Below are 25,457 nucleotides of genomic sequence, written 5' to 3' on the forward strand. Positions count from 1 at the left end.
ACTAAGGGACTGAACCAGTATTCCGGAGCTCTATTATATGGATTTAGGGGCTTTCACTTTATTTTCCCAATTTGCACACGTTTTTAGAACCCCGGTAATACCAAGCAAAGTGCTATCTATACATGTGAAGTTTCCATTTACATTTGACTTGAACCTGTAACTTTCCTTGCAATACCATGCAAGAGGATGTCCACCTTTTGAAGTTAAAGAACATACCGCCCCACTGAACAGCTCAGGCCTTCATTTTTTTATTTATGGACTCAAAACAGTAAAGTCCAGAAGTCACTGATTTCACCCAAGAGTGAGTCTATTGATCCTTTGTTTCCCAGCATCTCAGTGACACAAGAGTACATGGTTTAATTCGACACTGATCCCATTCTTGTCAAACATAGGCAAAGGCTTGCTGAGTTCAAATTATGCTACTTCCTTCCTAGCTCCATTTTGCCTTCGTGGCCAAATGGATCCATCTCTTACTGTCTCTCTGCCCTCCAAGACAAGGAGTATCCATCTCAGAGTCATTCTAATGTGATGAGAAATAATGTATTGAAAAAAAATTTATCACTCTGCCCAAATCTACTGATACCCTTGTGATTTTTAACACTGATATACTACAATATGGGCTTCCCTGGTCTGGTGGCTCAACGTAAAAGCATCTGCCTACAATCCAGGAGATGCAGGTTTCACCACTGGATTGGGAAGATCCCTTGGAGGAGGAAATGGCAACCTACTCCAGTATGTTTGCCTGGAGAATTCCATGGACAGTGAAGCCTGGCGGACTGTAGTCCATGGAATCGCAGAGTTGGACATGACTGAGCACATATACTTACATACATATACTGCAATATACCTGAAATTTTATATATTCAGCATTCCCAGTTAAAAAGATAAGGACATAGCAACCACCAAGATAAAAGACACAATTCTGGGTGCTCTCATTTACCCTTTGCATTCTTTGCCACTGCTCTCTCCTGCTCACATTCTTGTGGTCACATGCTCCCAAACTGCGAAGCACAAATCTTACATCACAGCGGAAAAAGCCCCACAGCTGTCTATAGCCCTGCACTCAGAAATGACTCAAACACCGAGGCAGGAGCAGAGGAAAAAGGAGACTGCAAAACCTTTCTGTTAAAACAAGGGCTTTGGTGGTAAGGAGACAAAGCTGATCTGACCTTCCTTCTCACCCCTGAGCTTTCACGCTTGCCGGCTGATTAGCTAGTGTCTGGAACTAATTAACAGGTGTGGCAAGAAAGCAAGCAGGAAAAAAACAAACCTTGGCAACTTTCTCTCAGGGAATTGATGACTCTAGATTTACAACAGCTCCTTTAGGACAGAACTGGCAGAGAACTCGGTGAGGCGACTTCATTATTCACAGAGTCCACCTATTCAGACTTTCAAAGGACCCACCACCAAGAAGCAAAAGTTAAAGACTTCATCCCCAACTAAATGATGGCTCCCTTGACTACAGATGGTGCCCCAAACATCATAGACAAAAACATTCAAGCAGAAGTGTGAAGCCCAGGAGCAATCAGAAGATGAGAACGTGTGTTTGCCAGGCTCTGGGCTAAGACAACAATGAAGGAGGCATAAATACTTTACCTCCATCAAAGACAATACTTTTCTAACTACTCAGAAACCTCCAGAAACTAAGTACAAATCACACACTAACTTGCAAACATGCCCTCCGCAGACAAAAAGTATAATTATATCCTGTTACCCAAGGTAACTTACCAAGAACTCCTGAAAGGTTTCTGCGGCCAAAAGAAAATAAAAGTCTTTATAAGTCCTTTTATTTTCTTATTCTTAGCCATAGGAATAAAATACACTTACCCAGTAAAGCTTTTTTTCCTTACTTCTATTAACACACATAATCATTTATTGAGTTTAAAATGCAATCTAGCATTTCATCCACCTTCCGTCAGGATACACACAGAGTGAATCCCGTACAGTGGCCAAGAATAAAAGAATGAAGACATCTGTCCAACTTGACCTTCAGTCCTCACTCACCTGGCCTTTCTCCTTTTCAGAACTCAGATATGAGTCTCAAACTACACCGAGTTCAATCCAGTAAGTGCTATTCATACGTGCAGAGGTAGTCATCTATGTATGAATAAGTATCAATAACAGTGAAAATGAAAGTGTTAGTCACTCAGTCATGTCCGACTCTTTGCAACTCCATGCACTGTGGCCCACCAGGCTCCTCTGTCCATGGAATCCTCCAGGCAGGAATACTGGAGTGGGTTGCCCTTCCCTTCTCCAAGGGATCTTCCTGACCCACAGATCGAACCTGGGTCTCCTACACTACAGGCAGATTCTTTACCATCTGAGTATCAATAACAAGTTGTTAGGAAAAACATCGCTAGCTTTGGAGGCAGAAGTCTGATTCCACTACGTTCAAAGGTATCCGATGCTGGGTAAGTTTCTTAATTAAGCAAAACTTCCATGTGTTCACCTGGAAGCACAAGGATGAATTTCAAACTAGATGGGTCCAGCCCCTAGCATGATGCTAACCATGCTAGTAGTAGGTGCTCAATAAATGGCCATACCATTCTTAGCATCACTGACTCAATGGGCGTGAGGCTGAGCAAGCTCCAGGAGATGGCGAAGGACAGGGAAGCCCAGTGTCCTCCAGGCCATGGGGTTGCAAAGATTCGGACTTTACTTAGCGACTCAACAACAACACTGTAAACACATCTGCAGGAGTAATAGCAGAATTTCAAGATCCCCTCCCTCTTCCCTGGAAAACTGGCTGGGCACAAGGGTGTTCATGCTAGAAATCAGGGCTTGGGACTTTCTGGGGCATCCATGGTAAAGAATCCACCTGCCAATGCAAGAGACATGATGGGTTCAATCCCTGATCCAGGAAGATCACACATGCTGCAGAGCCAACCAGGCCCATGCACAACTATTAAGTCTGTGCCCTAGAGCTGGGGAGCCACAGCTACTGAAGCCCACACACCCTAGAGCCCATCTCTGCAACAAGAGAAGCCCCCAGTCTCCTCAACTAGAGAAAAGCCCACACAGCAACAAAGACCCAGCACAGCCAAAAAATAAAGAAAGAAAATAAATCAGGGCTTGAAGCAGGAAATACTACCCAGGAATAAAACTCCCAGACCCAGAGAAAGGACAAGGAAGTGGGCAGCTGTTAGCACCAGCACACACAGGCGATCACACCATCCCTCAAAAGGGACGGACCTGCCTCAACTCAGCCAGGGAAACAGGAAAGCTCTGTGTGGACAGAAAGGTCTGGAGGGCTATTTGCCTTTAAGAGTCACTCTGAAATCTGGCTCTGCTGAAGAGAGTGAAAAGGTCCGTAGGGAGCTCCTTGTCTTTCCCTTCCCATGTGGGTACATACAGCTGCTCTCATCATCTCACCCCTGGGTTTCCAAGGCAGGCTGAGGGGCGGGAGGGAGGCGGGGATAGGGACTGAAGCGCCACTGACACCCCTTCAACACCCTAGCTTGAAGACTTCAACATCCTTGGTTGTCCTCTGTAAATGAACTTACTACTGAAGCCCAGGTTCTCATCAGCTGCACCAAATGTGTCCACCCTGCCCATCGTCCCCTGGGAAGGAAGTGGCCCCATCCACAACCCAAAGGAACAAATAAACAGGGATGGATTTTCCCAGCCAGCTCACTGCTTACTCTGCTCCCCAGCAGCAGCATCTCCTGCCCAAATTCTTGGCCTGGAGATATGCAGGGACATGCAGGACCCTGGCTAGAAACCCTTGTAGGCAGACCTGAGCTTTCTGATACAAGTATGTTCGTTTCTTGCAGCCACCCTATTTTCCACATCCAAATTAAGGAGCAGGTGGGCAAATTTGTTGTTCTTCAGTAGCTCAGTCGTGTCCTACTCTTTATGACCCCATGGACTGCAGCATGCCAGGCCTCTATCCTTCACTATCTCCCAAAGTTTGCAAGAACTCATGTCCACTGAGTTGATTATGCCATCCAACCATCTCATCCTTTGTCTTCCCCTTCTCCTCCCGCCCTCAGTCTTTGCCAGCATCAGGGTCTTTTCCAATGAGTCGGCTCTTGGCATCAGGTGGCCAAAATATTGGAGCTTCAGCTTCGGCCATCAGTCCTTCCAATGAATATTAAGGGTTGTTTTCCTTTAGGATTGACTTGTTTGATCTCCTTGCAGTCCAAGGGACTCTCAGGAGTCTTCTCCAGCACCACAGCTTGAAAGCATCAATTATTTGGTGCTCAGCCTTCTTTATGGTCCAACTCTCATATCCGTACATGAGCCTCTCATTTTAACAGTCTGTTGGAAGGAGGAATCAAACATCCTCTAGAGACATTTAGGACGTCTCTACACTGTACCAATGCAGAGACGACCACCCAATCCATCTCAACAATTCCACAGCTGTGTTAAAGCTTGGACCACTCCCTGGTAATATGTAGAGTTCAGTGTTTGGATCTGCTATGAGACTGGCTAAAAATGGGAACTTGGACCACAGTAAATCCAAACATCCAGGAGAGTAGATGCAAGAGCCTGGGAGGCTGTGTGAGGAAGGATTCGATGGCTTCTCCCACCAGCAGGAGACAATGGGCACTGTGACCCATTAGCAATCTTGTCAGGGAGTTTCTGCAGACCTCTGTGGACCCCTGCAATCTCCAGAGATCTCTAAGGTCCCCTCTGCTTTTTGAACTGCTTAGCAAGCATGCAGAATGCTCAACTCTATGCAGTCCTAGATTTCCTCTGCAGCAGATGCTGGCATCTTAAAAGCATTCAGGCCTGTTTGTAACCCTCCAGAGGTCCCTCAAGGCATCACCAGCTAGAAACCAGAAAGGGGAGACACAGAAGTCTGGAGCTCTGCTAAATGCCCACTCAGGAGATAAAACAATAATGGCCATTATTTTCAAGTGCTTCGTGTTTGCCAGGCCTGTGTCAAATGCATTCCATGACTTACCTCAATTACTCCTTCAACAAGCTCTCGGAGCAGGGACTATTACCCCCTTTCACAGTCAGCCAGCCCTCTATCCTGATACCACCCAGACTCGACTGCTTCCCAGTGACAGTCCTTCTCAGAAGGAAATGCTCTGTCAATGACAAGGGTCTCTCTTGGTCCTGTGGATTCAAGGGGCAGGAATGGAAGATGTGATTGCTGTCACACAGGGACGACAGCTATGAAATGCTCTTGTGAAAGGTCAGGAAAAGTCTGAAGGAACGCCCTAGACCAGCACTATCCAATGAAGACACAGTGCAAGCCACGAAAGGGAGCCACATATATTCTTTTAAATTTTACGATACTCATGTGAAACAATAAAAAGGCAGTGATACTCATCTTAAATGTTGTATTTAACCCTATATATCTAAAATATCATCACTTCAATAGACAATATAAAATTTTACTATTATACATACTTGTTTCAGGGATTCCCTGGTGGTTCAGATGGTAAAAAATCCATGTGCAATGCTGGAGACCCAGGTTCAATTCCTAGGTCAGGAAGATCCCCTGGAGAAGGGTAACAACCCACTCCAGTATTCTTGCCTGGAGAATCCCATGGACAGACAAGCCTGGCAGGCTACAGTCCATAGGGTCACATAAACTACAGCTTGCCAGGCTCCTCCATCCATGGGGATTCTCCAGGCAAGAATATCAGAGTGGGTTGTTGTTCCTTTCTCCAGATTTTCCTGACCTACAAATACTGAGCAATTAAGTACACACCTACTTGTTTCATGTATCTTTGAACTACAAGGTGAATTTCATACTTAAAGCACATCTCAATTCGGACAAGTCACATTTCAAGTGCTCAACGGCCACATGTGGCTGGTGCGGGGTGTGGGGGGGGGGGGTGTCCCATACTGGATAGCACAGCTTCACAGACATTTCACAGTAAATTAGCAAAGGCTCAACAGTACATACTGTTAAATCAGCTAAGGCTCAACAGTACAATGCACAACTGCACTCCTCTCACACGCTAGCAAAGAAATGCTCAAAATCCTCCAAGTCAGGCTTCAACAGTATGTGAACCATGAACTTCCAGATGTTCAAGCTGGATTTAGAAAAGGCAGAGAAACCAGAGATCAAATTGCCAACATCCACTGGATCATCAAAAAAGCAAGAGACTTCCAGAAAAACATCTACTTTTGCTTTATTGACTACTCCAAAGCCTATGATTTGTTGTGGATCACAACAAACTGTGGAAAATTCTTCAAGAGATGGAAATACCAGACCACCTGACCTCCCTCCTGCGAAATGTGTATGCAGGTCAAGAAGCAACAGTTAGAATTGGACATGGAACAACAGACTGGTTCTAAATCAGGAAAGGAGTATGTCAAGGCTGTATATTGTCACCCTGCTTATTTAACTTATATGCAGAGTACATCATGAGAAATGCCGGGCTGGATGAAGTGCAGGCTGGAATTAAGATTGCCGGGAGCTCTATCAATAACCTCAGATATGCAGATGATACCACCCTTATGGCAGAAAGCAAAGAACTAAAGAGCCTCTTGATGAAAGTGAAAGAGGAAGAGGGAAAAAGTTGGGCTTAAAAACTCAACATTCAGAAAACTAAGATCATGGTATCCGGTCCCATCACTTCATGGCAAATAGATGGGGAAACAATGGATACAGTGACAGACTTTATTTTCCTGGGCTCCAAAATCACTGCAAATGGTGACTGAAGCTATGAAATTAAAAGAAGCTTGCTCCTCGGAAGAAAAGCTATGACCAACCTAGATAGCATATAAAAAAGCAGAGACTTTACTTTGCCAACAAAGGTCCATCTAGTCAAGGCTATGGTTTTTCCAGTAGTCATATATGGATGTGAGAGTTGGACTATAAAGAAAGCTGAGCCCCAAAGAACTGATGCTTTTGAACTATGGTGTTGGAGAAGACTCTTAAGAGTCCCTTGGACTGCAAGGAGATCCAACCAGTCCATCCTAAAGGAGATCAGTCCTGAATAGTCATTGGAAGGACTAATGCTAAAGCTGAAGCTCCAATACTTTGGCCACCTGATGTGAAGAACTGACTCACTGGAAAGACCCCGATGCTGGGAAAGATTGAAGGCAGGAGAAGTAGGGGACTACAGAGGATGAGATGGTTGGATGGCATCATCTACTCGATGGACATGAGTCTGAGTGAGTTCCGGGAGTTGGTGATGGACAGGGAGGCCTAGCGTGCTGCAGTCCATGGGCTCACAAAGAGTCGGACACGACTTGACTGAACTGTACAACAGTAGAAGGCTTCCCAAGTGGTTTAGTGGTAAAGAATCCATCTGCCAATGCAGGAGACGCGGGTTTGATCCCTACGTCTGGAAGATCTCCTGGAGAAGGAAATGGTAATCCCATAGACAGACGAGCCTGGAGGGCTACAGTCCAAGGGGGTGGCAAAAGACTTGGACATGACTGTGCAACTAAACAACAACACTGGAAGGGATCTCTGGGGGGGAATCCACACCCAGGAAACAAATATGGGCTCACCTGGTGTCACCCAAGTATTAATACTTGGTGCATTAAAACACCACAAATTTATCTGATGTCAACTTCACAAAAGAATTCCTTTTGCCTTTTATCCTAACTCTCCAATTTCCTTATCAGAAACAATACTGGTCAGAGGACCACTCAAATTTTGAGAAACAAGCTAGCCTAAAGGGAACAATGAATGTATTCACAGTAAACACAAGATACTTTAGCAGGTATAAACAACGGAGGGAAAGGATCCATTTATTCAGTCACAGTTTTAAAAACTGCTGTCACCAAGCCTATACTTAACACTTACTTAAATAGCTAAGAATTCAGAAAGGTGTTGCTTTGGAATATAAACAGTCCTACAAAAGCCATAATGTGATGCAAAACCTCTGGGCTTTGAAGAAAGGAAAAATAAGCAACTAATTTTAGATCCCCAAATCTCCATTAGTAAGGCTTACCCATCAGAATATGATGTAACCACCGCCGAGAGATTGGACTTCCTTTCTGCTAAATAAATGAATGTAAGTCAAATACAAACCCAAATCAATTTCATGGATCAGGAAACCTTTGCACAAGGTACTTGCTATCAATACCTGCTCTTTTTGGTCAATTTCAAAATAGCTATATAGCTTTAAAATTGCTTATATAGCAGCAAACATATTTGCAAGGATATAAAAAAGCTGCCTAGATCTGCCTCTCCTTATACTACTTTCACAGGTTGGCTAATATGTCTCGGTACAGGCACTAAAGTCCTCTCCCAGTTCAACCCTTGCAAAGGACTCTAAGACCCAGTTCAGGCCTTAGCAAGAAAGAGTTCTGTGATCAATGAGCAATATCTGCCATGGCTACGGGTAACGATGAAGGGCCTCACATATCAATTTGCAATCCCTGGGTAGAAAAAACTACAAAATAACACAGGGGCAGGAAAGAGAAAAACACACATAGCACAGTACAGACTGTCACTGAATGTTCCCATCTGTACACACACAGGGGATGTGAATAGCCTCATACTAACAGATACACAAGGCACATGCATCCTACCCACGGATGTGAACAGCCTCATGCTAACAGAGATGCTAGCTAACAGAGATTGTCAACAGACAATGCTCCTGAGTGGCCACGTGTACCTTAATTCATCCACCTCTACTCTGCTAGCAGAGAAGGAATATGATATCATCCAGAAAGCAAAGTTCAATTCTGTTGCAATACTTCATTAACTGGGGATCTCTGTTCTCCCCAAGCTCCGGCCCTCCTATCTTTTGTCAGGGTTGGATGGGGTTAACTGACGGTATAGTTATGCAAGTGCTTCTTTCACAAATCTTAACCAACAGCTACTAAGAGAAGGTACCACTTATACTGTCCTATGTGCTTAATGCTTTCCTGGTGCTTTGCATACAGAATTTTATTCCATTTTCACAAGGACTCTGGGAGACTGAAACTCTCATTATCTCCATTCTACAGATGAGAAAACCAATCAAGCAGGTGATTCAGGGCCAAGTTAGTACAGGCCAAAACTAAGATTCACTAACTTGAGCCAGTTAACCTGACTGACAGATCTGTGCAATTCTACATGCATTTGCCACTGGCTTCTTTCATCTGAATCCACCCATCTCAAGTCTCATTTCCTCAAAATCCTGTTAAATGTCCCCGGGCATCTGAGAGTTATTTCCACAAACTGCTTTGTTTAATCTGGTCAGAGTGCTTACAGTTCCCCCAGATTCTCCAAAAATCGATTTTCCCTCCACTCAGCATCTCGAGTGAAGGCAGAAACCTCAGGAACCAGCAGCTCCCTCACGTCAGTTAATTCACTGCAGTAACTGAGGTGTTTTTCTTTTAAAGAGCACATCCTAAAAAGTGTTTAGGAAGAACTCTCATGCCGGAGTTAGCCACCCTCTATCACATAAAACAATTTCAGCAGCTTCTGCACAAATTGACCAATTGAGAAAATGAGGGGCTGATGCCTAAAACTGTCAAGTGATTTTCCGCACCCTCCACATACGGCCCTTGCACATATGTAAGCTGAGAAAATGACTAGTTTTAGAAGAGAAAAAAACTATAGTTGGGAGAGGAATGAAAGAAGGCAGGCATCGACTAGCAATGTGTTCTAGAAAACTTAACTTCTGCCTAAGCATATTTGGACGGAGAAGGCAATGGCACCCCACTCCAGTACTCTTGCCTGGAAAATCCCATGGACGGAGGAGCCTGGTAGGTTGCAGTCCATGGGGTCGCTAAGAGTGGGACGGAACTGAGCGACTTCACTTTCACTTTTCACTTTCATGCATTGGAGAAGGAAACGGCAACCCACTCCAGTGTTCTTGCCTGGAGAATCCCAGGGATGGTGGAGTCTGGTGGGCTGCCATCTATGGGGTCGCACAGAGTCGGACACGACTGAAGCGACTTAGCAGCAGCAGCAGCAGTAGCAGCAAGCATATTTGGAATGACATGATGCACAGTCAACATCTGATTAATCAAGGGTAACTGACAGGATAGTCAACCAGTACCTGGCAAGTAAGCCTAAGTGGTCATTTTTGGTCCTCCTCCTAGACCAATCTGCCCAAAGCCATTACCAAGCAACAGATCTACACTCAGCTCTAGGAAGCTCTGCTGTCCTCTACATATCTAGTGTCACTGACACCAGGATAACCAAAGCAGAAATGAGACTGCCTAATTCTTCTGGGCCAACCCTACAGCCAAGGGCATTTCTGATGCAAATGAACACCAAATTCACAAAATTTAGCCTAAATTATTCCACAAGAGAAGAAAATAGAAGATTGGTGACCATCAAAACCTAGTCCTGCTGCCACATAAGACATCTCAACTTTAATTAGAATATGTCATTTTCAGCAATAAATACCTTGGTGATGAGTAACAGCATGCATTTAGCTTCCGTTTTCAAAGATGGACTTCAAACATCATGACAACATATATACATTCTGAATTCTCTTAATAAAGATGCTGAGTTTGAGTAACATGTCTCTTAAGAGGATACAATGTGACATTTCTAGAAAACACATACAAGGGTATCACTGTCTCATACAATGTCCTGTAATTTTTCTAATTTTGCAATTTTTCTAACTTTTTAATTTTGCTCAGAGAAACTGAGCTCAAATGGTAAAGAATCCACCCGCAACATGGGAGACCCAGGTTCAATCCCTGGGTTGGGAAGATGCACTGGAGTGCTACCCATTCCTGGATTCTTGCCTTGAAAATTCCATGGTCAGACAACCCATACAGTCCATGGCGTCACAAAGAGTTGAACACGACTGAATGATTAACACTTTCACTTTTTATCAGTGGTCAAATATAACTACCACCACCTAAACACTGAGGATTCAGTAGGCAAGAGGAAGGATGGAATTCCTACCCTCAGAGGGCAAACAGTAGAATCTAATTTGGCTGTAAATCATAAGAGAACAATTCACATAGATGGCATATTATAATGACAAAAGGAGCTGGAATTAGGGTGAAGAAATCACCTCCTCAACCTTCCAACTGCTCACATCAAAAGCCATACACACTACTCCATCCACAGTCCAGGTTTTCCTATGTAGCTGTTGGAAAACTTAAGATTCCTGATAGTTCTGTCAAGTATCAGAAATCCATACATAGGTGTCACGTGTGAAAAAATTACTGGGTCAGGGATTTTATGTGAAAAAATTAAGCTCCTCGGGAAGGTGACATCTCCAATATTACTTTACTCACATTCCACTGTAGCGGTCACTGGCCTTCCCGTATCATCCCCGTCTTGGGTGGTTTGGTAACAACAAAGTGACCAAGGGCCCTAGTTCTTCAAAGTGAAACTTTTGTAAAAAAAGAAATGTAACTTTTTTTAACTGAACAAGCCAACTGCGATTTAGATCAGCAGGGAATCTGCCCCATTACGATGAAGCACCCAAGCAGCAGCCTATGCGCAGAGCCAAAAAACGACAGACCCGGGACGGCTGGACCTCAGACAGACGGGAATGACGTCACGGCTTCAGCCAATGATGGGCTCCGTCGCGCTAGCGCATGCGCACACATACATAATTACACACAGCCCATCTGGGCAATACAAAACCCCCAACAAGCAACAGCAAAAAGATTTTTTTTTTTTTAAAAAAAGAGTGTCCCTCGGGTAGAAATCTAGAAATCAGGCATGCTGGTGGCAAACACCTCCAGGGATCAGCTGAGTAGTGTAAATAACCACTGCGGGCCAGGTGAGTGCCCCTCTCTCAAGGGGCAGCCACCATTTAATTCCAGCTTACTATTGTCTCGAAGGAAGACACGTTCCCTAGGCTGCTGTACCTGCCGATTTTCCAGGAGTTACCTAGATTTTTTACGAGAAGCCCCCGTGAAGACAGGACTCTCCATCTGTTTTGGTCTCCCCAGTGCCTGGTGTAGGTATTCAGGACACACTTGTTGATGACATGAATGAGAAATGCTCCAATTTTTAATTCAGCCTTTTTCTCAACACAGTACAGCCAAAAATGCCAGATGCCTCCTGCAGAGTTCCAGACAACCCGAATGATTGGGTCCCTTCTCCGTTCCTCTTTTCCAGAGCATGCTCTGAAACTAGCTTGGGTGTTTCATTTTAAATAAAGACCCCTGCCACCACTCTCCCGATCCTAAATCACATTCAGTAAGTTTTAAAAGCCAGGCATAACTTCATCAGCATGAGCAAACTTCCAATCTTTAAAAAAAAAAAAGAAAAAAAACAAGGACTCCAGGAGAAATGAGGCTTCCTGTTTAAAAAAAAAAAAACAGCTTACAGGCATTTCATTAACCAGGATCCACTCACTATCCCATTTGCTAATTCCCTCAGGATATTCTGCAGCAGGGTTTGAGAAATAATGAAAGGGTTCTTAGTGCCTTAAAAAGCAACGGTCAGAGTAAAACTAAACAGAAGGACCCCTGACAAATCACATTATAATATGGACTGGTCATTGGACTCAAGCGTAGCACTGAAGTCACAACCTCTGAAACCATCCAGTGTGAAATCAATAATCCCTAAAATTCCAGAAGAATGTTAGAAGCCAGTTCATTATGGGTGAGGAAGACAACCCCAAAGAAACCTAGGGTCTTGCCCAGATTCCACAGCTGGCTTGGCGGGCTTCCATGGCGAGTTCTAACTCCAGAGGAAAAATCCAGAACCCAGACTTTCTCCAGCCAAGTACAACTTCCCTTAGACATTTTCCTGAAGTCATTACTCGAGCCTGCAGCCCACATTTAAATGATAGATGGGATGATAATAATACCCCATTATTATGACATAACCATCTTTAGCGCCCCAAACAAAAGTTCTCGAATTATAAACTAAACCAATTTAGATCCTTTTGAAGAGGAGTCAGAAAAACCACCAACAAACTCACTCTATCCACAGTTATTATCAGCTTATTCAGAAGCTAAAGTAATTTGCAGAAAGGTCATCTCTTCAATGTAACCAAATGAAATCCTATAGTAATTGCATTACTTCCTTATTTAATTGTAGCAAATACAGGAAGACACCTTTATTTCACCCAGTGTTTATGGTACTTGGCTTCTATGGGAAAAGCAAAAGCATGAAATACGAAAGGCTGGGTCTTTTAATCTGCCTTCCTGTGGAATTAGGAAAAACATCTTCCAAATGAACAGAAATCATTCTGATTCAAAATAATTCTGAGAGACAAAGAGACATTTTGGCTACCCTCACTAAGAACAAAGGTGACCTTGAACAAGCAACAACTTCCTTTTGGTTTCAGTTTCCTCATCGTTAAGTGAGGATATTCATGGTTTCTTTCCAGAAGGGATTAAAGGAATATAAAAAACTCACACACAGCAGCAAGATTATGGCAAGTGCTTGGTGAGTGTGGGCTGTTATAACCAATGTCCCCACTTTAGAGATTAAAAAAATGAGGCCATTTTCTCAACATAGCAACATAACCTAGAATTAACATAGAATTTCAACCTGGACCTCTGAGGTCCTGGTATAGCTCCTGAATAAGAGGTGTGTATAACTGGGACTCACAGATCCCCACTACCACCCAACCCCACTTCAACAGGATGTTGAGGCATTTGCCCAGTGGCATAGTGACATGCCAGCTAACCGGTGACATGGCCAAGGCCATGGCCAGCTCTTAACCTCCACATTCATTTAATCTAAACACTTCAGGAAAAGTGATACTTAAAAAAAGAAAAAGAACAGAACTCATTTGTTATAAATAACTATTGCTTTGAAAATAAATCCTTTTGATGACTCGGGACTAACTTGACTCTTGAAAAGTCAATGACATTTCCTCATTAATCTGGATTATGCTTTTATATTTGGTAAATGGCTAACAGCTATGTCTCCTGTCCAAATTATTCTACACTGATGAGTTTATCTGATTTAAGTACACTGTGAAATTCATGTGGCTGCAATGGTGTCAGAAATCAAATACCTCTTAGATTCATCTAATAACTCATATGAATTCCTCAAAACTATACCCACTGCAGTATCAGTTGGCAACCTGTTTCCTCCTCCTCCTTAAGAAAACAGTATCTATTTTCTATATTTCTAAACAGTATTCTATTTTCTCATATGGAAGTGTTACATATTCCATGAACTATGCTTTCATTGCTTCTTTCTTAGTTGCTAAATTTCAGCAGCCAACTGTGTCACTTTGCTGCAGCCCCGAAATAGCTAAGTTGAGTAGTTTAAATTGTATTCTGTTGTTTGGTCAGAAAACCATCATGCTGATTTGTCTGAAAAAACCTCATTAGAGGGCAGGAGTTTTGCACACACAGTGCATGCTTCTCTCTTGTATACGCTGCAGGTCTGAAGATATGGAGACAAGGGCATGATGTGTTCAAGTTGTCAAGTACAAAATAAAAGCAACACCCTAAGACTACTGCTTGCTTCCCAGTAGTAGCACACAAATAAAATCCAGAAATGAGAGTCACAGGTAGATCATCCTCCTTAATTACCACACAGTACAGAGGCCTTAAAGGCGGGATGGGCATTCCTGGGTGCAAGACCAAGCAACACTTTCTACAATGGGTAACACCACACAAGGACCTGGAAGATTCGCATGGTATATTTTAAGCCTGCGGATACCATTTCTCATCTTTAAGCAGGGAAAGAACAGACCTCCTTTGAGATGGGAGTAAGGAGGTATCTCACACTTCACAGAGGCTGTCTCATTTCTTTAAATCTCAAAATCTAACCATTTTACTAAGTATACATTAAATGTCCCCGTGCCAGCCTAGCTTGCCCTCAAGAGCAAATCCAGGCACAAAACCTATCAAGCAAGTTCATATAAATTTTTTGAAAATGTTTTTGTTTTTACATACAGTTGTCTTTTTTTAGTTCAATTTTCTCCTTTATGCATACTCCTACTCAACTCTCTCCAATACACAAAAAGTAAACATGGTTACTTTATTGAGCACTTACTGTTCACCATGAACAGAGCTAAGTCCTTTGGCAGGCATGCTCATTCCAAGCTTCATGAAGACCTTGGAAGTCAAGGTCCTTTCACGATGCCATTTTGCAGAGAAGGGGGGGGGGGGGAAGCAAGGTACAGAGAGATTAAGTAACTCGTCTAAAGCAGTACAGGCAGTAATGGCAGAGCCCAACTGGCTTGAGATGATATTCCGATATATTTTAAACAACTTTCCACAGCTACCTGATTTAGAAAGGAAAGAAATGTTATTAACAACATTCAAAGCTAAGATCATGGCACCTGGTCCCATCACTTCATGGCAAATAGATGGGGAAACAATGGAAACAGTGAGAGACTTTATTTTGGGGGGGGCTCCAAAATCATGCAGATGGTGACTGAAGTCATGAAATTAAAAGATGCTTGCTCCTTGGAAGAAAAGTTATGACCAACCTAGACAGCATATTAAAAAGCAGAGACATTACTTTGCCAACAAAGGTCCGTCTGGTCAAGGCTATGGTTTCCCAGGAGTCACGTATGGATGTGAGAATCGAACCATAAAGAAAGCTGAGCACCAAACAATTGATACTTTGGAACTGTGGTGTTGGAGAAGACTCTTGAGAGTCCCTTGGACTGCAAGGAGATCCAACCAGTCCATTCTAAAGGAAATCAGTCCTGAATAGTCATCGGAAGGACTGATGCTGAAGCTCCAATACTTTAACCACCTGATATGACGAGTCAACTCATTGGAAAAGATCCTGATGCTTGGAAAAATTGAAGGTAGGAGGAGAAAAGGATGACAGGGGATGAGATGGTTGGATGGCATCACCAACTCGATGGACATGAGTTTGAGCAAGATCCGGGAGTCGGGTGATGGACAGGGAAGCCTGGCATGCTGCAGTCCATGGGTTCGCAAAGAGTCGGACACAACTAAGCAAATGAACTGAGATTTCTCCTTTCCATAGCAGATAAAACAGCACAGCGATTCTCTTTCAATGTGGAAGTTGCCTCCCATCGACCACCCCAAGTACAGCAGGCAAATGAAAGGGAAAGTGAAAGTTGCTCAGTTGGGTCTAACTCTTTGCAATCCCATGGACTGTACAGTCTGTGTATGGAATTCTCCAGGCCAGAATACTGGAGTGGGTAGCCTTTCCCTTCTCCAGGGGACCTTCCCAACCCAGGGATAGAACCCAGGTCTCCCACATTGCAGGCAGATTCTTTACCAGCTGAGCCATATGGGAAGCCCAAGAATACTGGAGTGGGTAGTACAGCAGGAACACTACCCAATTCAGTTAAGAGGACTTCGAAAAGAGATATCAGGCACATCTAAAACCTGGTGAGCTGACTGGCACTCCCCTAACCAGCCCTAAAAACACTTTTCACAATGTTTTTTAAAGTAGTCATATCAAGTGCTGTACGTAGTCCTAAAAAATTCCGAGCCTGCCATAGGCCCGACAAGCCAACTCCCATAGATTTTTTTTTCTGTCAAAATACCAAACATTTTGCTATGAATGATACCAAGGAAATGGCCTTTCCGATTAGAGGTGTCCCTACAGGAGGAGACTTGCACACGGAGCCCTCTAGCTACCTCAAGCAATCTTGCACATCCATCATTGATAAACCTCATCACCCTTTTCATCAGAGGAGAAAAACCACAAATTTACCTGTTATATATTTCGGTCATCACATTTCATTTTGAAAATGAAATCCACCTACATTACCTTCAGACCTTTTTTTTAAGACATAAACAAATCCTTGGTCTTGAAAATTTTAAAGAAAAAGGAATTATAGGAAGAAAGCAGGGAGAAGTAAACAGGGTATTTAAAATATATATGATTTTTCAAGTGATTTTTAGGTTACAACTGCACATAAATAAGAATGGTTCAAGATGATAGAGTAGAAGGATGTGTGCTCACCTCCATGGAAACTGAAAAATACAAGAGTCAAAGCAGTCTGTAACAGGTAACTTTTTTTCACATGTGCATATGATCTTCTGAGGGCACAGAACACTGCCATAGTTCTGGGCCTGGGTCTTATACCAAGCGAAAGAGTCACTTCCATTTCTCAGGCAAACAAAGCTATCAGATCATTTAATCATTTGGGATTACTTACTGAGGGCCTAATGTGTGCCCAGGCAACCTCATTCTGGTTCCAGTGCCTCATTCTGGTTCTGCAACAGCCACAGAATTCCACAAGCAGCGCTCTCTGCCTGTTGGGGGCAGGCTCCTCTCAGAAGAACAGTCTCATTTTCCCGAGGCCCTCCCTGCATAGTTACCAGCTTTGCCTAAATCAAGCTTAGAGGGGAGAACTGAAAGTGGAGGCAGGCACATTTTCTTGGCTTCCTTTATATTGTGGGATACACAGTCCTTTTATTCTCTACACAGACAATCAAAAGTGAAGTTCCAGGTCATTACCACGCATCACCTAATAATGTTCAATCTATAACCGAAGCATAGCAAGGCCTATACTGGGGGGAGAGTGGGGGATCAAGCCCTTCTGAGATAACTTCAGATGCTGTGAATTTCTACCATAAACTGATTTTTGAAATGTGACTCTATGAAAGATATGCCCTAGGATTAAAGTGTTAATCACTGTTTTTTTTCAGTTTTGCAACTCAGAAAACACACCCCTATTACAACTTTATCCTGCTTAAAAATGACACTGCATTGTCCTGCATGCTGTAACTAAAATGTTGAATGTATTCAGGTTTTCTTTTTTAATTTCACCATAAAAGGAAATAGGAAAACAACAAAGCACCAGCAACGTTTAATTTCTTTCCTCACCCTAGGTCTGGCTGACGTGTCCAGATTGTCCTTTTGGTCAAGAAGTTTCTAGGAAAATGAGGAGGAAGGGTAAGGAAGTAGGAGATCCCTAACAGCAATTGCTCTGGGGCATCTTAAATGCTCTTTCATGAAAGGCGAGAAGCTTCATTTCAATTAGTGCACTGATATGTAACTGATTATACCACATAAACTTGGGAGTTTTTCAGAATAGAAATAGAAAGATGAAATCAGAAAGAGTTCTTGTTTTATTTTGCTATGTTAAATCATCAGCATTCCCTGTACTGCCTCATGTAAACATTATCTTTTACTCTGTGAAAATGGGCCCATAATTAAGGGGAGTTACCCAGAGCTTCACAATTGGTTAGTTCTTTTTCTCATTTCAGCCAGCCTTCCCAATAACCATTCTGCCTCCAAGAGCAACTTCCCTACTTCTTTCTGTCATGTCTATTTGTACTAATATTTTAACTTAATCAACTCTGTGACATGAACACTGTTTACAAGGAAACAGCAAACATTTTATTCCATTCCATCACTGCATCAAAGGGACCCAGTTTCAAGGCTGGACAAAGATCTTTCATTTTCAAACCACACACTTTGGGAAAGGAGTTGGAGCTGCGTGACTTTTCACTCCATCCCTCAAGAGTAAGACTGCTGACTTATAAACATTACTTCTGCATGTTTCTAATAATGCCATGAAGGATGGCCACCAGGACCAAAACATGTACATGCGAATATACCAAGAGCCAGCTCAGAGGGAGACTCTTGGGACATCAATCACAGATCCTCTGAGTCTGACACATCAAGGTACACAGCAGAGCTTATCCATCTAAAACATTTCCAGTATCAACCTCCTAGATGTAAATATCCTACAAAACATGCCAGAATCATAGAGAAGCATTTCTGAGGATGGAAAGAGAAATTAACTTAAAAGAAATTGTAAGTTTCTTTTGAAAACTTAAGAATATAAAATACACAATTAATGTTAACCCTTTGAAGTAACAATGTAGATGCTGTAAGATGCACTTAAATTCCCAGTGATTAGAGATATATACCAAATGCCTAAATGAACTATGGATAAGATTTGCTTTAAAATAATGGGGTATTGGGGAGGTGGGTAATGGAAGAGCAAAAACTGAGTTGTAATTGTTACAGTTGGACAGAGGATTCTCAGGGGCCCATTAAGTTTCTCCATTTTCATAAAATTTTCCATATGAGTATTTTTTTAAGATGTCAGAAAACAAGATCCTATGCACTACACCATGTAGATAACCCTTATGCTCTGCAAAGTGGGAAACATCACTGGAAACACTAAGGGTGATGCGGGTGATGCCACACCGTTATTGAGAAACTAAAAGCCACTGTTTCCCATCCTCTGGAGAAAAACTCACTCCAGGGCGATGTTTCCAAAACCCTTCCAAATTACAGCTACCCTGTATCCTGAACAGGAGCTGAGAACAAAACGTTATCAGAAAAGTTGGCGCGATTCTGAGAGGGAAGCCAAAATAACAAGGGATTTTGGTTAAGATGTCACAAGGACCCTAACCCTAAGCAGAAGCATCTTTATCCCTGGTACCAACCAGACTAAACGCTTTCCAGGTTTGAGGGGGGCGTCCCAAGCGAACTCAGGTCCCCACCGCTCCTGGGCGGTTTAGAGCCCCAGGGAGCAGCCGGGAGGAGCTGAGACCGCGTCTCCGCTCCCGGGCGCATCTACAGCTGCGGAGCCTCTGGACCCAGCCGAGCGCCCCATCCCCATTCCCACCGCGGCCCCCACCGCACCGAGGCGGCCGAGTCCGACGGGCGGAGGTGGCGGGAGCCTGACAAGTGGCTCGGGGGCGCCCCCTGAGGTCCAGCGGCGTCGCGACACTTTCGGAAAACCGAAAGCCGACGTCTCCGGCTCTGACATTTTAACTTTGGTTGCAAAGCCTGCCGCTGCACCCTCTCCGGAGGCACTCTTCCAAACCACAACCCTCCTTCCCCGGGCACCGCTGCCCTTTCCCTTTTAGACACTCTTTGGCTCCCGGACTACAGAATGGGCTCTTTGTTTACCTCGCAGCGAGGGCATGCGTAGGAAACGTGGAAGATGAAAACTATCCCAGCCCGAAGCAGGAGGCATCACTGGCGGTCCCATTTTGGATTTTAGGCTTCCTCAGACATCAGGAAAAAGAAAAATCCCGGCTGACCCACTGACTGTACACCCGAGTGTAAGGCGAATGCCAGAAGTGGAATCAGAAATTCCTTGTATTTCGCAAGGCTGCTCTCTGGCTGCTTCCCGCTGCCCCCATTAAAGCGTGACCCTTACAAAGCTAAACCCCAGTGTGTGTGCGTCTGAGCCCACTCTGCCGGCAAGTCCACGGCAAAGAAGAGTCTAGAAGGGGCACATGGTTAACACAAATACTGAGGAGTGGTGGAGGGAATGTTTAGGAGTAAATGTCAAAACCGCCGCCAGCCCCCTGTGGAGGCAGGAGCCTGGTGGACAAACCCAGGCCTCGGGTCGAGTGTGGACACTCGTCCTGGCTCCGCATCCGAGCTGGGATTCAGGACTGTGGCAGTTGTTCTGTGCGGTTCCAGGGACAGGAGGATGCGCAGAGGGAAAAGCGGGGTGCCGAAGAAAAGACCGCGCTCTGCCTCTCTGCCCCTCGAGGCACCCACTTGCCTGCAAAGGGGACCCTCGCTGCCAATCCCCAAGAGCAAGCAAGAGCGCCCGCACCCTGCTCCAGGGCGCAGGACGCAGCTGGGGGACCCGTTGCACCAAAATCTGCGCTCGGGCCACCAGAGGACAGGCGGCTGTGACCAGGGGGGGCACAAACATGGGGGGGGGGGGGCCACGTTCCTTTTTTCTGGATAACCCCCACCTCCGAATATCCAGGAGCTGGTGGATGAGAAGGCAAAAAAAAAACAAAACGGGGGCTTCCCTGTCCTTAGGAGAGCAAAGGATTAAATATGAATGGTCCCCTTCTTCCCACCCCTTCCCCGACTAGGAGAGGGGACGTGGCCTCCACCGGGGAGAGGGGGTCGGACAGATTCAAGGGAGCTCAGGGCTGCAGCCTGGTGTAAAGGGGGCTGCAAGAGGGAAGAGGGAGGCAGCTGGCCTCTGCCCTCCCCTAGCAGAAAGAAGAAGGCGGGTCGGCCGATGGAGGGCTGGAAGTGGAGGATCGCCGAGCCGCACACCCTGCGTGTGGTGATTTATTATCTTCATCAATGGTCAACAGTGTTCCTGTCTTAACCCCACCAGAAAGGTGCGGGTGTGGGCCCGCCAGCTGCAAACAGCCTGCAAAAAGGCAAAGACGCAGGTAGGCAGGGCGCGAGGCAGGGCTCGAGACAGAAAAAAATCCGCCCGGGCGCGAACAGCAACCCAGCCGCCGACCCGCCCCCCACCCCCACGCCCCAACCCGAGCAGCCCAGCCAAGCAAAGGGGGCCGCGGGCCCGGGATGAGGAGTCACGGATCTCCCTAAACCTCCTGCTCCCTGCTCTCCCACCGCGCCCAGGTCCCCGCGCCAGAAAGGTTCCCTCGCGCCAGCACCGAAGCGCAGCCCGCGCCCCAGCCCCGAGCTGAGGTCGTCCCTGACCCCCGAGACACGAACGCAGGCTGCTCCCGACATCCCCAATCCTCCACGGCCAGCCTCCAGCTTCCACTCCCCGAACATCAGCCCCTCCAAAGAGTCGCGGAGCAACAAATCCAATCCCGCCTTCTGAGCTCCTTCAATCCTCTCCTGAGCGGAGAACGCACCCAGGGCCCCCCCAAACCCAGAGAAGCATCCCCCCAAACCCACAGAGGCATCCTCCCCATGGCCCCACTCTCCCCTACAGCCTCAGAGCTCTAGCTCTCCTGCACAGCGGCGGAGCAGCGAACGAGTCTTTTCTCCCGACTCCGGCTCCCCCAGGCTCCCAAAGCCGAGCGAGAGATAGACCCCTGCGGCCCCCGTTCCTCTCCCCGGCCAGCTCTTTGCTTCCACCCTTCCCAATCACGAGCCTCCCTAAATTACGCCGCCAGAGTCAGCGGAGCGGATCCCTCTTTCCTCCCCGGGTGCTCGACCCCCACTTAACCCTCTCCGGGGTCCCCGGGACGGGCGCCTGAGCTCGATGCCCCGGCGGCAACTCCGCTTCCCCCTTGCGCGCTGGCCAGGGCCGCGTCCCCTCGGCGGTCAGCACTCACCGGGGAAGCACACGACATAATGGAGCACGGAACTGGTGATTTTCAGGAACAAAATCCACCAACACGGTTCCAGTAACCTCCGCATGTCCGAAAACGCACATCGAAAAGAGGAAGGCAGGGGGGGTAAACTTGTTGAATAAGTTCTTGCCTCGGTGTGAGCCTCCGCTAAGCCCCGGCTCTTCGCCTGCTCGCCTGCTCTACGGGGCCCCCGCGCTCGGCGGCCCGAGTCCCCCCTGGAATCCGGGAAGCCGCCGAGCGCCCCCCGGAAAATCTCAAAAAGTGGCCGAGAACGCGGAGCCACGCTGGGGACGATCCTCGGCGGAGAAAGGCTGCTTTATGTTCAAAAAGGAGCGAGTCGAGCGGGCAGGGCGAAGAGTCGGCGGGCGGCGGCGATGCCCGGAGCCCCGGGCAGGCAGAGACCAACGGCGACGGCGGCGAGTAGCCGAAGATCCCCAACTTGAGTCAGCAGCGGAGCCCGAGAGCCGGCGGGCGGCGGCGGGGCTGAGCGCGGCGCGGCGTCTCCGGGCTTCAGGCAGGCAGCTCCTTCCAGGGCCCCGGGAAGGAAGGAGGCATGTTTGCAAGCGGGGAAGGGGAGGGTAGAGGCGGGGGGAGAGCGAAGAGCCCCCAAAATAGAACAGCCGGAGGAAACCGAGGAAAACACAAAGGATCTCAGAGGGGCGCAGGGGCGAGGGCGCCTTCAGTCCATGCTCCTGAAAGTTGTGGCTCTGGCGCGAGCTGGGGAGGATAGGGGAGCGCGGGGCTGCAAACTAGCCATGCCTCCATACAGGAAGTAACATGTGAGCATGGATCCTGGCAGAGACTTTAAAGCCGGCGAGCGAGCGAGCAGGGGACGCGCGGCGGCGCGCGAGCAGTGGGCGCGCGGCGGCGGCGGGGACGCGCAGCCGGGCTGCCGGTCGCGGGCGCGCGCGCCCCGAGCTCTTAAAGCTGCAGCGCGGGGCTCCCGCCTCTTCGGCTTCCCACAACTGGGTTCTCCCCGCGCGCTGCTGAGCCGGCAGGGGCAGTTTCGGGACTGGGGACCCGCTCTGGTCGGGTCTCGGAGAGAGAGAGGAGGGCGGCTGCCTTCGCGGGCCGGCGTCTTCGCCTGTTTCCCGTCCTTCGAGCTCTTAAAGACGCCACTCTTTGAGCGGGCTTGACTCGGTCTCCCCCCGCCCTCGTCTGCGTTGCTCGCGGATGGTGAGACTCGGGAGGACCCCGGCTCGGGTTTGAGGAGAGGAAGGGGCGGCCGGCTGCTTTTATAGGGCGGCAAGGTTTCATGCTGGGTTTCTTCGCCCTGGCGGCGCCACGGCGGGGCGCGCCCTGCTTGCCCCCTGCTCGCGCCCCCAGCCCGACGAATTCCCCCGCCAGGAAACAAAGCCGAGCGGCCTTTGCACTCCGGCTCCACTTTGCAATTTAATTTTTTTTTTTTTTTTTTTTTCCCCTTTTCGGGCTTCCATTGGCCTTGTTCCCGGCTGGGGAGGGGTGGGGGAGGGGAGGAATACCGATCCTAGGCTTGCAAGATCCAGCCTTTTCGAGCCCCACGCCCCCTTTCCCCACGCCACGGCTGATCAGTGGCCGAGTTTTCCCAACTCGCCGCCCCACGGGAGGAGGGAAGGTTCCCGCACTCCAGCCTGGTGGCGGGGAGGACGCAGGAAGTGCGCCTCTTACCCCCGGCTGGGTGAAAGCTGCGCCGCGGGGCTGGACCGATTTCCTGGCAGCTACGCGGGGAGCGGCAACCTCTTTAGCAATCGTGGAGAGGCATGCGAGGGAAATGGGAGTACAGGGCTTATCTGTAATGAGTTTCGTCCCTTAGTTCGTGAAGAGAAAGATCTTTATCGCTTAGACTTCTAAGCGCCCTATTTTCCCCTCTTAACGCCGGTGCTAAAAGTGGGGGAGGCAGGCTTTTGATTAAACGTGTAACTGAGCCAAAGTAATTAGCCATTTGTAATTTTTGCCTAATTTTTCTGCCTCTGTTTAAACGCCATCTAGACTTGTTAACTTGCCCCTGCTGCTTCATGCCACCCCGCAGGGTCCCCCACCCACCCAAACAGCCCAACCGGATGCTAGGTTTTCAAAAGTACAGATGTTCGAGAGCCTCCCGCAAGATGTTATTAGGGAAGCACTTTCACACCCACACTTCCAAAAGAAAAACCTTTGAAAAGTTACATTTGGGATTACCAACTAATAAAAGCCAGGAAGTTCCCGGGGAGGGCCCGCGCTCTATCTTTAGCAAAACGGGGGTGAACACTCTCCCCCAGGGTGGAGAATGAGTCGTTTGTTTGCTTTGGCATTTGGCCCTTCCTGCTTTTGTTCGAATCCCGACTCCCCCATAAATGCTCAGAGAGGTTCAGTTTTCTTGGGGGTGTTGTATTTAAGGGCTGTACATTGGTCAGTAGGAGCTTTCAGAGAGGTGCATAGGACCCCTGCGTGTCTTGAGTAGCTCGTTAAAAACTGAGTGATAGAACGGGGAAATCTCTGGAATTTGAATCAGGACAGAACACCTGGATAGACATACCCAAGTGAGTTTCCTCTGCAAAATAACATAATAAAAACTGCCGATTGTGGAATGCGTACCATCTACTAGGTACTGTGCTAAATTATTTCTCTAAATTGTTCATTCTAAAAATTCATTGAGCAATTATTGAGGAAGGGAAGGGGCCACTGGGGACACAGCCATGAACAAAAAGAGGAGGCCCATGACGTGTGTGGACCTTCCAAAGTAAGGATTCACTCCCTCAAAACCCTACAACAGTTCTTAGAGCTGTAAGAATTATTCTCCCCATTGTAGACAAGGAACCATGCACAGAGGCGTAAAATAACAGATCCCCAGCCAGTGAGAAGCAAAGCTAAGATATTCAGGTCTGTCTGCCTCCATAGACGTGAAAGGCAAAGAAATGATGGTTTGAGAAGACACTGAAATGTGGGATGAGGAGAAATGACTTCAGAGTAGGGAAAACTTCCCATGGGTTTGGAGAGTGAATTAGCACTACCCTTAAAATATAGAAGGCCCACAATCAAAATTAACATTTAATTAGGTCTGGGCTGATGACTATGGTGGCCCTAGGCTGAAGTATACCAGAAACTGCTCTTGGAAGCACCCGCCCACAACCCAGGCCCCATCAGTCTCCATAATAAAATACAATGTTACAGGCATACCACATGAGAAGCCTTTTCATTCATTCTACAGCCAATTACAGAACAGTTCCTACACACCAGACATTCTGTCAAGTGTTAGCAGCACAAAATGACAGGCAGTGGACCCGACAATGCTCTCACCTGCTGGTTACGACCCCCTCCCCCCAGGTGATGTCAGAGGCTGCATCATACAGAGCACTCCAGGGTGGCTGGTGTGAAGGAGCCTGTGAGTGCCAACAAAGGTGTGAACAGCCCTGAGAGTGCTTATCTACCCCATGTGAAAATAAGGCTGCAGACAGAAGGTGCTGGTTTTGGTAATAAATTATTCCCCAACTTAGTGGCTTCAAACAATCTAGTATCCGTTTATTATCTCACAGCTCTGTAGATCAGAAGGTGGGCCACAGCCTAACTGGGTGCCTCTGTTCCAGGTCTCCCTAGGCTGAAATCAAGATGTTGGCCAGGGGTTCTCTACTGGAGTTCAGGATCCTCTTCGAAACTCATTCACATTATTGACAGATTTCAGTTTCTTGCTTTCATTTTATGACTTGAGTTGTTTAGAGGTCCCTATTTTCTTGCTCTAATAGCTGTTGGCTAGAAGTATG

At 46.7% G+C, this 25,457-nt stretch overlaps 1 protein-coding gene across 5 annotated transcripts in view; it reads right to left on the reverse strand.

Moving 5' to 3' along the window:
- The window catches only part of PTPRG (protein tyrosine phosphatase receptor type G), a 759,790-nt gene extending 737,267 nt beyond the window's left edge, over positions 1-22,523 (reverse strand). For 3 of the 5 annotated variants that reach the window (XM_061128174.1, XM_061128173.1, XM_061128172.1), the window contains exon 1: positions 21,724-22,523. In XM_061128174.1, the coding sequence (XP_060984157.1) occupies positions 21,724-21,808 (85 nt within the window). In that variant the 5' untranslated portion in view covers positions 21,809-22,523. The remainder of the gene's footprint in view (positions 1-21,723) is intronic. The other 2 variants (XM_061128176.1, XM_061128175.1) reach the window with 1 other exon arrangement.
- Between the last annotated feature and the right edge of the window lie 2,934 nt (positions 22,524-25,457).

The sequence above is a fragment of the Dama dama genome, chromosome 24 (assembly GCF_033118175.1).
Source record: "Dama dama isolate Ldn47 chromosome 24, ASM3311817v1, whole genome shotgun sequence".
NCBI lineage: Eukaryota > Metazoa > Chordata > Mammalia > Artiodactyla > Cervidae > Dama > Dama dama.